The sequence below is a fragment of the Hyalella azteca genome, unplaced genomic scaffold (assembly GCF_000764305.2).
Source record: "Hyalella azteca isolate HAZT.00-mixed unplaced genomic scaffold, Hazt_2.0.2 contig9518, whole genome shotgun sequence".
Lineage (NCBI taxonomy): Eukaryota > Metazoa > Arthropoda > Malacostraca > Amphipoda > Hyalellidae > Hyalella > Hyalella azteca.
Window position 1 is genome coordinate 233,095 of NW_025939587.1, and position 14,741 is coordinate 247,835.

General features: G+C 38.0%; 2 protein-coding genes across 2 annotated transcripts; one reads left to right on the top strand and one right to left on the bottom strand.

Annotated features, from left to right (window-relative positions):
- The first annotated feature begins 2,400 nt into the window (after positions 1-2,400).
- On the top strand, positions 2,401-6,142 carry LOC108677450 (serine/threonine-protein phosphatase 5). The gene is made up of 5 exons (XM_018165670.1): positions 2,401-2,610; positions 3,019-3,186; positions 4,095-4,196; positions 4,802-4,949; positions 6,021-6,142. Exons 1-5 carry the CDS (start codon positions 2,404-2,406, stop codon positions 6,140-6,142), a joined length of 747 nt encoding a protein of 248 aa, XP_018021159.1. The 5' UTR covers positions 2,401-2,403.
- A 1,484-nt stretch (positions 6,143-7,626) lies between these two features.
- LOC108677454 (formin-like protein 20) lies at positions 7,627-14,500 on the bottom strand. The gene is made up of 4 exons (XM_047882033.1): positions 14,495-14,500; positions 11,556-11,795; positions 9,839-9,927; positions 7,627-9,455 (listed from the first exon to the last, which is right to left on the bottom strand). The coding sequence occupies exons 1-4, from the start codon at positions 14,498-14,500 to the stop codon at positions 8,534-8,536; spliced, it is 1,257 nt and encodes a 418-aa protein (XP_047737989.1). The 3' UTR covers positions 7,627-8,533.
- Positions 14,501-14,741: the final 241 nt, after the last annotated feature.

The following is a 14,741-nucleotide window of genomic DNA, read 5'->3' on the forward strand; positions in this document are numbered from 1 at the left end:
TTATTCTGAGTTATCAATTTATTTATTATGACTCCATGTATATGTGTATGAATGTATGATGCAATCCATTGTTAACCATGCAGTCCATGCTTTAAAAATTTGTTAGCTATTAACTTTTCTTTTGTTCCTGGGGGCTTACGGGGCTGGGAGCCTGGGACTGGGAGGGACTGCTGAACTGGGAGTGGGAGCCTGGGAGGTAAGGTAGGGCTTAGGCTGCTAGGCTAGGTTGTGCCACTTGTGCATCAGTACATTACCACTAAAAATTGCAATTCCAAACTGAAATTGAGCTGTTTATTTTATTTTCTACCAAAAAATTATTGAACTCTTTGACTGCAATGTACACCAATAACACCATCATCAATTATCACATCATGCATTGCATGATGCATGTCCGATGATGTCCCAAAATGCAATGTGCGTTGTGTCTTGTGAAGTTGTGTGACTGTGACATCTGACGGTCCGACACTGACGTGTGCCTTATAGTTACAAGGTACAAAGGTAGGTACATGGGCAGATTTGGGCACTAGCCTACATGCCTTAAAATTTTAACTTGAAAATTATAATTTTTAAACATCTTTTAAAACATCAGTCAGATCATCAACTTGTAAAAAATAGGATAGGGTATTGACAAAACTACTTTTGAAAGCCTATATGAATCATCGAATGTCATGCAATAGGCTACCTAATTCAATTGCAATTGAATCATTCATAAGAATCTTAGTATCGTTGCAATCAAGCCTGGCCCTGGCCTGGCCCTGAAATAATGAGTTAGCATAATAACTGAAAAATCATGGAACAAAATATGTTAACCAATTCCAATATGATGAAATTACATTTTTGGCATTGATATGGATTATAAAAGTAAAAATTGGGTAGGTACCAGTCTACTAGACATCCAAAAGTTCACATTGGCTGAATTTCACTGTGAAAAAGCAAGGTATGCACTTGAATGGATTCCCATTTCCCACCACATGAATTACAATTAATAGTTACTTTTCTAGTTTCCATCTCATTGCAGCACTAACTTCCTTCTTTGCAAGCATGTTACATCAGGTCTCAAAGCTGCAGCTTGTCATAAAATTCAGATCCTCAGCTTCAAATAATTTAGCCCTGGAAGGGAGACCTCCAATATTATAGTAATTTTGTCATAGAAACATTTTTTTGCATGTCTGACAGTCTGGCCTATTACAAGACACACAAGTGACAATACCTTCAGTCCTGTTCAAATGTTCAACAAATTCAGTGATTCACATTGAATTTTTACTGACTATAGAATTGTTCATAAAGCACCCAGGCATATGCTACTGCAGTGTTTGCAACAACTTGAATAGTTGTTGTCACTCACTCACTTGCATGGTGGCATTCAAAATGCCTTCTAAATGACCAGTACCTATGTAATTGAGGAGCAAGGTTGCCAAAAATAGGAGCATGCTCATTCAGTTATTCAAGTTTGAATGAGTTGAACTGGAATACAGACTATTTTGGGAGTTGCAGTCAAAGTGTTAAAAGCTATACCGTAGTGAATGGTAGAATAAGTAATAGACATTTATTAAACATTAAGCCCTGTAATTTTTGTCTCATTCATTTGTCTGTAGTTGGTTGTATTACATCATTTACATGAATTATCTCCTTTCTAATTGTAAACAAAGTGGTTAAGTTGACAATAGAGCCATGATTTCCCAAAATTTTTGACAAGTATCATGTAGGAGCTGTGAGATTTTAGTAATACATAGAAATTTTTCAATCTTGATCTAACAGAAGTCTTGTGGATCCAAAACAGGCTGGAAGGTAGATACCTTCTAGTTGTGGAACATAGTCTATGCCAGGCAGCCAGGGGTCTTGAAACTGGATACGCCCCATGGCTAGGTTCCATCAGGCCTGCCGAGGATATCTCTAAGTTCAACATAATGTGTACAAAAATCAAGCATGGCATTTATTTCTGATTACGCATGAACTAAAAACAGTAAATGGGCGTGACTGGCCTGTTAAGGTTTCAGAAAGTTTGCTGTTGGCACTTGGTGAAAAAAGTTTGGAGGCCCCTGGTCAATGCTGTACTGGTTAGTCATGATAGTGAGACCAGGATCAGAATTGTCATACTTAACACTGAAATTTTGCAGCTCCAAAGTGAAAAATTTTCAATACATTGGGAATCTTGCAGAAATTTAACTGTACTTGCTTATTTGGCAGTCTGATTGCTAAACAGTCTGGATTTGTGGGTTTAAGTGAATGGAAATTTTGATAAAACATTTTTTCAAGGTAGTTGTCATAATTAATTGCCACTCATCTAATGGGAACCTTGTAATCCTTAAAATGGCCACATCAAATTTTCCAACCCTTGTCTCCGAGATTAAACTGCCAGTGTACTTACAGTACCTAATTATGCTTAATTATTCTGTTTTTCAGATGGATGAATTAAAAGAGAAAGGTAATGCTTGTCTTGGTCATGGACAAGTTTCTGAAGCTATTGAATACTACTCAGAAGCACTTAATTTGGAACCATCTGCAATTCTTTATAGTAATAGATCTATGGCTTATCTAAAACTTAAAAAATATTATGAGGCAAATAGAGATGCTGAATGTGCTATCAACTTGGATCCCATGTGGAGCAAAGTGAGTAGAATGACAAGTAGACTTGAATGATTTAATGTTAGTTTTTCAATCATTCAGATTAAATACTGATGTGTACAATATTTGCTTATTGAGTCTTTAGTACATAGACACTTGTCTGAAATTTTAGAGCATATTAGATGCTTACAGTGAAGCAAATCCAACCAATATTAAACAATCATTTTAAGAAATTTATAGTTGATTTCTATTTAGGATTGAATAGAAGACCAGCATTTCATTATCTACCTATCTTAAAATCAAACTTTAATTGCTTTTTAGGAAGCCCAAGAGTTTCTCTCAATTTTGAAATTCAAATTAGTAAGCTACTAATTTAATTCCTAGCCCATTCAATCATATACCTACCTATATAATTTCCCTTTGAAAGATGTTGATTTTCCTTATTTTTTCCAGGGATATTTCCGTTTTGGAGAAGTGCGACTCTGTATTGGACAGTTTATGGAGGCAATCACAGCATATGAGACAGCTCAGCTCCTAGAGCACAAGCAGAATGGCAGACATGACCTGGTGCTGGCCAAACGGCTGGTTGAGGCGCGCTCAAAGTGGCAGGAGCAGTGTAAAGTGAGACACTTTTATGAGATACTTGTTCCACTACTCCTACTCCTACTTACTACTCTGTTTCCATTTTACTGCCCCTTTACCTCTTACTCATTTCCCAATTAATTATTCATGGTTGTGTTGAAAAATTATTTTACCAGAATCTATATTTTTTCTGGAATTTGCATCAAGCCTACAAACTCTAGATCTACCACTAATAAACTTTTTGACAATATGGTACTTTAGTCAATTCTTTCAATGCTGGTTCCACAGCTTATTTCAATTCTAAATTTTTGTAATTTTCATTGACAATTTTCATTTTGTAATTCAAAATTCTGTTCACATTTTTAGTTTTTAGAAAGACCAACTCAAAAGAATAATGATACGGTACTAAAGTTTATTGCTGCCTTGCATGAATTTTTGCTGTTTCAAGCTATCATTTAACTTAACTTTTAACATAGAAGAGTAAAAATTTCACTTCTAAAAATTCTAGAAAATCTTTTGAAACCTGTGAGCTATAATTTCTCAGTTCTAATATAACTTTGATGCTTCACACTCTCACCTAGGTTCTGATTTCCTTCTCTCAAAAACTTTCAATGCTTGTAGAGGTTCAAGATGCTTCTTCGTAGGGTTCAGAAGTACCTATGTGAGCCGAGTGTTGCTCAAATATAGGTATAGATAATATTTCATGCACGTCAGTAAAATAAGTAGAGCATTGTAGAATGCTAAACTATTGTTGTATGCTTCATAAAAGTGTTCCAGAAATGAAGACTTAGAAGAAAGATTGTGAAGTATTGATTTCATATGCAAATGTCTGATTTCACAGACTTTTAAATTAAAAGGCTCTAATTGTATTTTAAGTAATTTGTTTTATGAAAATCAGCTATTTTATAATACTCTATAATGAGCTAATGTATTTATTTTGCGTGCAGTTTGAGAAAAACCTGGCTTGGGTTTGTGCTGGTTTTGGCCTCATCTTTTCTGTGTTCATTATCGCGGCCGATTATGCTCTGGCTAAGTCTCCTGCCATGACCGTGAGTGCTGTTCTTCAGTAATGCCAAAGACTATAGATAATAATTTTAATATGTCACGTGATCTATCATTAATTTTGCTAAAGCAGGGAATCACAATAACGGAGTTACATTCAATTGTTATATTGCGTGCAAAGCAGAACTCTGAAATAGTAAAGTTGTCTGATATTTAATGTTATGTTATTTTTTATTTTGCCAAGGTTGTTATTTCAGTAATCTGTTCTTCCATGAAGCTTTTTTGTCCGTAAAATTTTTATGTCTCTTTGATTGAAGGGAAATTAAGGATTTGTTACTCCCATTTTATTTTGTCATTTTTTCTGGTACCTAGAAAATTCATTTGATGCAGTAAAATAAATTTGCTGCAAGACGACATCATTTTAACACCTAATTTTGAACGCCATAGGTGTCTAAGAGGCCTGTGAAATTATTGATTATACAATATTTTTTAATTAAAAATATGCAAATTGACAGGTTAGGAATGTTTACCTTTACTTACACTTCTCGTCAGTTCCTGACAGGCAGGCTTGTTGCTATCAGTTTCTAATGTTGCTGCTGTGTTTTTTTTTACGGCAATGTTCATTATCATTATTATAAGCGTTATCGTGCAGCATGTGGTGGTGCAGTCAGCGTTTGTGATGGTGCTGAGTGGCGTGGGCTATGGTGGCGGTCTGGTGTGGCTGTGGTACAGAGCTCACCTGAGAAGCACTGCACTGCAACCACCGCTGTCACTACAGCAGGAGCGGCTCGCTGAACAAGGTCAGCAAAGATTTTCAGTCTCTGATGAAATCTTATTTATTTCCATTTTATTACAAATTCTCGATTATGAAAATAATAGATGCTAAAATAGAGCTATGGGCAATCGCACATTAGAGTCCATGGAAGTTTTTAAAATCATGTTGTTTTAATGCATATTTGTGTAGCTGTGAACCTGAGAAATAGGTAATGTTTTTCCATAGCCTGCACTGAGAAAAATGTATGGAAATAGATATTTTACTCAATTATGAATGGTTGAATCCATTTAAATAATACAATGCTTAAAGGAAGCTTTCTAAAATATTTGAAAGCATTGTAAAGGTAGCTTCACGATTTGTTGATGTCTCCACGATACCTTATTAAGGATTAGAATTTAAATCATCTGCGCTTGTATCATGTGTTAATAAATTACAATATTCATAGTTTTCCCAAATGTAAAGAATCAATTAAATAACTTTGCTGAATTATTTACTTTTTTATAGTGTATTTAATCATTAAAGAATTAATTTTGTGGTATACAAATTATTGAAAACGTGAATTTGCAATGAAATGAACGGTATGCCAGAACTAATGCATTATGGTGCAAAGAAGATTCCACGAATAAAAAAGAATAACATTGCTCAAATTTCTATATTATTTTCAGAAATTTATTTTATTCATGAATGGAAAAAATTCCTAATGAGTGTTTTGTAGTATAGGTGGAGATTATTAAATAGATCATAGAAACACGGCCCCACAGATGGGTAACAAATAAACAAGTTTATTATTTCACATACCACTTATCGCTTTAAATACAAGTAGAAAACACCCTAAAGACATTCCAAAGCAGATAAAAAGAATAAAATTGTTTCACGTCCTGTTCCTTTAGATGAGCGCCATAAAACGCAGAAAAGAAAAATATTGCAAAAAAACTATTTTCTCGGCAAGAATTAAATATTAGTGAACGCTCAAATAGAATAGTGACTGAATAGCAAAGCAATGAATGATGGCGGTGAACGCTGTATTGAGAGTAATAGGATTAGCGACTGCATAGCAAGCTGGAAATTTTTTCACGTGATGCATGATTTTGTGCAGAGGAAGACCAAGCACTGACCGAGCGCGACGACCGAAGCAAGACGGGCGCCGCGAACGGAGCGTCGCGCGTCCGCTACAGCAGAGCGCAGGCGCGCCAGCGATACAAGAAGGGAAAGTCGTAGTCACGGACCGGATGAAGTACCGCCCGAGAACTGAGATTATGTGTGGCTGTAATTCACTTTTTAGTTTTTACTATAAGGGTTTTCTAATGTACTTTATTTTCGATCATGGCTTTATGTTTACTTTATTTTCGATCATGGCTTTATGTTTACTTTATTTTCGATCACGGCCTTTTTTACTTTATTTCCAATCGGGTGTTTAAGCTCACTATATTTTTTATCGTAGCTTAATAAATGTTGCTCTATTTCCGTTAAGGGATTTTATTGTACTTTATTTTTCATCGAGGGATGTTATTTAACATTACTTTTGATCCTAAGAGTCGAAAAACAATGCAAGTGCATTTAGTGGTTCCTAATCTACTTTGTTAGGATGGTAATCTATAACCATTATTATTATTAATTTTTTGTCTATCTTTGTGAATTATGTGAGTACCGCAGCTCCGTTTCGGGGCTCTTCTAACAGTTCCGTTTAGTTTGGGTTTAATATATAAACAGCATCACCAGACTCCTTGAAGCATTCACCTTCAAACTAAATCTTGTGCTGTTATGAAGCGCCTACTTTTACGACGGCTTGACTTCAGCGTTACTGATACTGAACTGTTTTTGTTGAAATACATTTTGGCTTAACCTCGTTCCCTGAACTTCTGAGCATCGATGTTACATATTCTAACATCAATAACCTCTCCGTTTCTGTAGTGACCACTTATGGTCATCAGGGATAACTATTCCAATAAAATCTCACTGTAACTTGTTAATCATCAGAAATAATGAGTTCTGAAAAATAGTATGCCAATTAGACTCGTTCCCTTAACCGTTGCTCAAACTGATCTCTTGCTGTGGTTGTAAACTTCCATGTCTTTTTCACTCGTTTCTTCACAACTTCTGCGTTGCAGAAGTTTTTTTTTTGCAGCTCTGCAATTTTCAGAATATTACAAATTAGTGCGATTTACAATTCCTCGTTGACTGTTTTTTTTTTCAGGGTATCCACGTTTTTCTAATTTGTATTATTTGAAGGTGCATAGAAATGCGTATTTCACACTAAAAACAGAATATTCGGCAACTTTAATTTATAAACTTGGTGTCAATACTTTTAAGAAACCTTATACATTTGATTTTGTGCTGCTGATAACGTCTAGTCTTCTAATGTAATTCCCGTGTTGTACAGTTACGAAGGCACATTTATACTCGCCTCCAGTTTTATATCATGAACTTTGGTTTAGTTTGGTCTTGAGCTGCCTTGTGAAATAGTTGACGATAGTTCTTTGCTTTGATTTCCCGTTCCTATTTATGTCATTCTTGGAAAATCTCATATCGAGCATCTCAGTCTCGAAAATCGAGACGCTGGAGTATCTTGGTTGTGCTTCTAGATTTACTAGACATTCTACATGTTTTTGTTCATGTAAACTTGTACATATACGTATATTTACTTGCTATGTGAGAAAGTGCTTTTTGTACGTATTTTTTCTAGTCAAAGTAATAAATGGTAAAAAATTGATTCAGTGGTCGGTAGATATTTTACGATAATGAATTGGACACTTCCATATATTTTATTTGATATCAACAATTGGAATTTTCGTTGCTGCAGAGGAAAATACTGTAGTGCTAAAGTAACTTGCGACTTGAGGTTTATAAATATTGTTTATAGCTGATGTGAAATTTGATTATTATCGAATAAACTTGATGGATGACATTTTAGTCGATGTTTAAAATGCACCTGCCTCTTGCCCAGACCAAGTGACGTCTTTCCTCCATTCACCTTGCACAATACCAACGTTTCTAACAGAGAGAGATTAACTTACGCTGCTATCACATTTGTCGAATGAGATCAAGCCTATGGCCTCATGAGCAGTAGCCATAACACATTTGTATTATTCTGACCCTTAATAGTGAACATGCATTAAATTAATTCGTTGAGGCGCCAATACAGGGACCAAATGGTGAAGTTCACATCTCGGTGATGAATTGAATTGGTATTACGGAATGCAATTTAGAAAATTATTCTAGGAGCTGATGAGGCGGGCACAGTTTAGTCACACGAATTGTACGTTTTTTAGTTTTTGATTGACATCGCGAGGTGCGTGAAATAGTTTCGAGCGCCTTACACGTTGGTGAACTGCACATAAATTGTCGAATTATTAGAACTGTAAAGTAGTAGTTAATGATATTCTTATCCCACGTTCGTTTCTATAGCGTCGGTAGTAGTCAGGCCATTGAAAGAGAATCGACCATCCCGACGAAACCAACCTTAGTAACTTCGATACTCAGTGCCTTCATCACACCAACTTCTTGCATCAAACTTACTTTGTGGAGAATGAATCTGACCCACTAGCGTGTTTGTTATAACCTATGAGAGTAACGGATTTATCTCTCAAAATATTCCCTACTTATCTAAAACTAGCCTATATTCGGGGGTGGCAAATAACCAGTGATTGGTGGTCGTACGATTGGAGGTCCATAGCCGTCTGGGGGAGGGTTGGGGCTTGGAGATGGCAACCCTCCTGTTGGAGGAGGTGATGGGAAATTACCTGTTGGAGGGGGTGCATACCCTCCTGGAGGAGGTGATGGGAACCCTCCTGTTGAAGGAGGTGATGGGAAGCCTCCTGTTGGAGGAGGTGATGGCAACCCTCCCGTTGGAGGAGGTGCATACCCTCCTGGAGGTGGTGATGGGAACCCTCCTGTTGGAGGAGGTGATGGCAACCCTCCTGTTGGAGGAGGTGATGGGAAATTTCCTGTTGGAGGGGGTGCATACCCTCCTGGAGGTGGTGATGGGAACCCTCCTGTTGGAGGTGATGGGAAACCTCCTGTTGGAGGAGGTACATATCCTCCTGGGGATGGCGGTGGAACTATATCAGGACCCGGAAATCCACCTTGACCAGGAAATCCATTGGGGCCTGGAGAAGGAAATCCCCCTGAAGAAGGTGGTACATAAACTCCTGGTGGGGGCGAAGGAAATCCTCCCGGATTTGGGAACGGAAATCCACCGGGACTTGGAAATGGAAATCCACCGGGACTTGGAGACGGGAATCCACCGGGACTTGGAAATGGAAATCCACCGGGACTTGGAGACGGAAATCCCCCTGGCGATGGCGGTAAATAAAGTCCTGGTGGCTGAATCACAGGAGGACTGACGTTGCCACCAGGTGGTGGTAAGAAGCCAGAGCTCGTGGATGATGCGTCACCTCCACTAGGTTGATTGTCGGTGTCAGGGTAAGGCAGGAATACAGGAGGTCCTTCAGGAGGCTGACTGCCCTGAATCGTGAACTGGGGTGAAGTTACGTCCGTCCAGAAGGTTGCGAAGCTTCTCATGAATGTTCCTCTGCGCGATAGTAAAAAAGGAGTTTAGGATGCGAAAATTTACACGGGGGTTTATAATCTTATTACAAATTCATTGATAGCATGTAAACGGCATATTCTAGTTAGTAAATAGCCTGCAAAACATGTCTTCCTTCGATGACAGTTTTCGATTTCAAGTTTAGGCGGTATATGCAATAGAAACTTGAATTTCAAGGATTGTCGAATAGGGGTTAAACTTAACGTAAAGCATATTAGTTTCCGATTTTCACAAAGCAACGCGGCCTCACTCCAAACTTGAACAATTTATCTATGAATGCAGAGGCAATGAAGAATGACTTGAAATTTATTTATATATCAGGTTTAGGTTAGTGAATGAATTTAATGCCGCATAGGTCCTTATTTCACCTGAAGGTGACATCGCCTGTGTATCCTTGGGGTTGCCACACAACGGTGATGCTGTTCTTCTTTTCGTTGCTGTTGTGAGACACGGCCGTCTGTTGGCAAATGACTGTTAATATTTACATTAATATTATTATTATTAATATTATATTCAATCAGAAAAACTAATTAGGCATATTATGCAAATAGTGAACAATTTCTCACTGAAAACACGAACAGAGAGCAAACGTAGCAATGATGAGCCCTATTATCGGGCTAAACTGGCTCAGGATGACCCATACAAAGCAAAGTCTCGCCTTTTCTGAGTGTATACTGAGCTAGGAAACACTAGTGATTCAATTATATAATGATAAGATCAGGTTAGTTTATTACCACTGCAGAGGTCAGGTTAGTTCATTACCACTGCAGAGTTCAGGTTAGTTCATTACCACTGCAGAATTCAGGTTAGTTCATTACCACTGCAGAATTCAGGTTAGTTCATTACCACTGCAGAGTTCAGGCTAGTTCAAGTTCATTACCGCTGTAGAGGTTAGGTCAGTTCAATATCACTGCAGAGGTCAGGTTCAAAATATGTCAGGTTCAGAAGAGGTCAGGTTAGTTCACTGTTCCCTTCGTAGGTTCAAAATTCTTCAATTAGCTGACCTCGCAGCTCCGACGCCATTTCGGGGCTGCAAATTCTTTCTTTAGACCTTTTATAGTTTTTAGTCATATCAAGTATTCATATGAAAATTTCTGGATTATTTACCTGATAATCTGGATAAATAATTCTGTTACTAACTATCAAGATTATACATCTTAATTGTATGACACTGACCTTCAGATTACGAATCACTCGAACTTAAATTCGATTATTTTGCAATTAACATCCTTGTTTACTAAGCATCCGGTTTGCTCTCGCTACTTGGCTATAAGAGCATTTTTCCTCAGTAAGTTTCGGTATTCCTTCACATTTGTTTTGACCTGTGTATGAGCCGTCTCTGTTAGGCGTGGCCGAGATAGTGTAGGGAGCACTCGACGTCTGTGCGGACACGCCGTGTTGAGGCGTCATCGTATCACACGCGACTGTCACCTGCCCGTTGCTGAAGCCTGCCGACTCGTGGGTGATGAGCGTAAGCATCCATATCACCCAAACCTTCCTCATCCTCGATCAATGCCAGAACCTAAAGAAGTGGGATGGGTGGCTGTTAATAGCGATTGTATTTAATGAAGAAGAATCCAAGCTAATATGCTGGCTAGCCTTCTGATGGCAGATTTCAGGCCACGTTCAAAAATGCATTCTTTGCCAAAAAATGCATTCGTTTGCTATTTTTGGGGGTGCGATACTGCGTTGTGGTCATCTATTTTTGCTTGCTCGTCCTAAGTAATCCCGTTATAAATTATCAAAAGGCGGCGTGAAGAGGAAATCTAAGACAATTATATCATTTTATTTATTTTAATTATTATAAATTTTTTACAATAATGGGAATATTTTTTTACCGTTGTAGACGAGCAGAGCTTGCGCAGAGATCCGCCTAGCGAGGAGACAAACGCATAACTGATTCTTGTGGTTCCAGGTGAAACTTTTTATACGCCACCAGCGGACTGGAAGGTAAAAGCTCAGTTTCTCTGCGGTTTCGCTCCCTGCATCCTTCTGAGTGACCTTGTAAACACGCTACAGTGACATCCTTGCAGCCACTGTTGAACGGTTACTGTGACCCTCCTGCAGCCACTGCCATACAGTTACTGTGACCTCCTGCAGCCACTGCCGTACAGTAACTGTGACCTCCTGCAGCCACTGCCGTACAGTTACTGTGACCTCCTGCAGCCACTGCCGTACAGTTACTGTGACCTCCTGCAGCCACTGCCGTACAGTTACTGTGACCTCCTGCAGCCACTGCCGTACAGTTACTGTGACCTCCTGCAGCCACTGCCGTACAGTTACTGTGACCTCCTGCAGCCACTGTCGTACGGTTACTGAGACCTCCTGCAGCCACAGCTATACGGTCACTGTTGCCAAACGAACCATATTAAATTGATCAACGTATATAAATGCGTTGTATTCTAGTACTTCTGTTCAAGTGAATGTGCGTACATCGTTAAACGTGTCTGTAAATACTTAGTTTCTAATCTAAGACTTGATTCTTTACTTGCTACCCGTTAGTCAAGTTAATTTTATCGTTTATTGTCTAGTTGCCATTGACGAGATCAATGGAGTGAAGGGCACCAGACCATTCGAGCTATATATATAGTGTGCTTCTTTTGTCCGTTTTGTTTTTGTTCAATCAAGGTTCAATTTTAGTAGCAGTTCAAGGCCGTTATTTCATGACAGACCCATCCACGGTACGATTACGGCCATGGAGGTGCAATGACAGAGTCAAATGGATCCGTTCGGAAGCAGATCAGGGTCGTTCCCCAGCCTTATCGCCATAGCCGGAACCTGCGCATGCGACATCAAGTGATGCTATAATCTAGGGCTGTCAGCTCTAGGCTATAATCTAGGGCTGTCAGCCGATTTCGTCCTGATTCTTTACAATTAGTTGTAGATTTCGATTCCACAATCAGCTGCCCCGATTCTGGTGATCTACAATTCGGCTGGTGATCTATACAATTCTGGTGATCTATACAAAAAAGTCAGTGTTCGTTAATTCTCAATTAAATGAAAGATGGAGAAGGATACATTAGAAAGGACCATTTTCGTGGTGCGTAACAAGAGTTATCAATATACCCAAGTAAACCTCAATGAAATGTTAAACTTTTAGCTTATACCGTCCTAAAAATAAATGTCCTGCATTTATGTAAGATAAACGTTATAATCATAAACGTTACGAAGCACGTAACCAGCGAATAATCAGTTGCAAGAAGTAAAAAAGGAAAATATGGGAAAATTTTGAAGTTTTCACCTAATTGACAGGCTGTAAAATTTAAGAAACAATGAAGCTACTATCTTAAATTATTTGACAAATTTTGAGTTTGATTTGGTTTTGCTTCATTGTAATGCAGACAATTTTCAGTCGTTTAGAACCGAATCCTGAAATGCAATCGTCATAATACTACTGGGCAGAGTGGCCCAGTTGTTAAGGGCAGGGTGGCCCAGTGGTTACAGTTCAGAGTACCAAGATTGGCGCAGAGAGACGCGGGTTCGATCCCAGCTCTGTGCGCCAGTTTCTGGTCAGAATCGGCAAGGAGGCCGCGGGGTTAGGCGAAGCAGAATTGGTGCAGTGAGTTAAAAGTTCGAGACCGCAACAAGCTGCGAATATTCTGCGATGTTGAGAATCGGCCTACTAAACGCTGAAACCGCTATTATGTTGTATATTATATATCATACGGTTCACAAGAAGTTGAAGATGGCGGGCTGAAAAACAGGTGAGGGAGGCGTGACATGGAAATACAGTTAGGTCGCTGCTAGTCTCACGATCGGATTAAATGTATACTGCAGAAGAGATTTAAGTTATTAATCTCTCAAAATGTAAGGGTAAACTAATTATGGTTATAATAAATAATTATCGAAATATCGCTTGTAAACAGAACCACTACGAATCTAAGGTTTAAATGCCCAGCAGTGTGGTAATCACATTATAAAGGAAGAATAATTGGAGGAAAATAATTTAAACCAGTTTTAGAGGTGGTAACAGTTATAAGAAGAACAGTTGAAGGTTTTGATGCTTAGGAAATCGAGATAAAGACCTAAGGCTAATGTTTGAATGGTGATATTCGCAGGTAACGTAGTAAAGTAACGTACTTCTAGAACGAAGAACACTAAAAAAATTTGTCGATCGTTTTGATTTAGATGAAGTAACAATTAAAATTAAATAGTGAAATTTGAATTTGAATTAATTTGAAATTATAAGTCTTTAACCAAGTCGAAATTCCAAACATTAAATAAATGAATTTATTGGAGCAAAAGAATATACGAAGTGAAATTCATACGACATTCATAAAAATCAAGGAATAGAGAAACATATTTGTACCAAACGGTGGAAATACTTGGACTTTCAGGCAGGTTAGTTGTCAAACGGGACAGAAATAGCAATATTCGCGAAAACTAGGAGTTCCAAATAATGAATTACAATAATATTTGAACAGTGCGTCAAGGCGTTACAACTCTAGGCTGTCACTGGCGACAAATATAATTCGCTACAACTGAAAGTTGATGGTAATGACGACTCCCTTAAGACACGTGGCAGAACCCCTGATTTAGACTAAGTTCTTATTCTTCGAATAAAGTTAGAGAAGCGGATTCTATAATAATTATAAGGTGATATAGATCTTATAAATAAACCCTAGCCTTTATACAAATTGACGGTGCATGAGGAATGACGAATTTCTCACAAAATAATTTTCCCACAATTTCAACGAAAAAGCTTGCGAAAGAGCTTCGGAGAGCAGCTTAGAAGTCAGTTCAAAAATTCAATGAAAAGGCAACGTGTATGATGAAATTGTACGAATAATTAGGGCGGTGGAGAGAAGTATAGCGATAACAGGCGCGATAAATTAAATAAAATTCGAAATTCCAAATGGGTGTTATTTTATTGTTTTATTTTTGATCTGATAAGGTCGTTGAATGTTTTTCAATTAAATTCTAATGAGTTTGCTATGCGTTTTCCATCAGGCTAAATTCTTCGTTAAATATCGATATAAGTAATAAAAGTAGCAAATATTATCAGCCTATTTCTATGTACTAACCTTCATTGCCATGAAAATGATGTAGTTACTGCGCTCATTCTACAACATTCATCGCCATTTCGCATTCTATTCTCTCCTGTGTCATGTGGATGCAAATTTTTCCTGACGTATATTTGCGCCCTTGGCTTGGTATGTTTTGTTGAATAGTATTTCGGACATCTTTAATTATAAAGTTAGGCTTGAAATTACCAACACACATCCGCTATAAATGATCAGCTAATTTTTAGAACTTTCATCTAAGAGAGAC

Coding starts and splice junctions, on each gene's coding strand:
- LOC108677450 (XM_018165670.1), top strand. CDS start 2,404: ATGGATGAATTAAAAGAGAAAGGTAATGCTTGTCTTGGTCATGGACAA. Junction 2,611..3,018: donor TGGATCCCATGTGGAGCAAA/GTGAGTAGAATG, acceptor TATTTTTTCCAG/GGATATTTCCGTTTTGGAGA. Junction 4,197..4,801: donor CTAAGTCTCCTGCCATGACC/GTGAGTGCTGTT, acceptor GTTATCGTGCAG/CATGTGGTGGTGCAGTCAGC.
- LOC108677454 (XM_047882033.1), bottom strand. Junction 9,928..11,555: donor AGTGGCTGCAGGAGGTCACA/GTAACTGTATGG, acceptor ATTTGCCAACAG/ACGGCCGTGTCTCACAACAG. Junction 9,456..9,838: donor ACAGGCGATGTCACCTTCAG/GTGAAATAAGGA, acceptor ACTATCGCGCAG/AGGAACATTCATGAGAAGCT.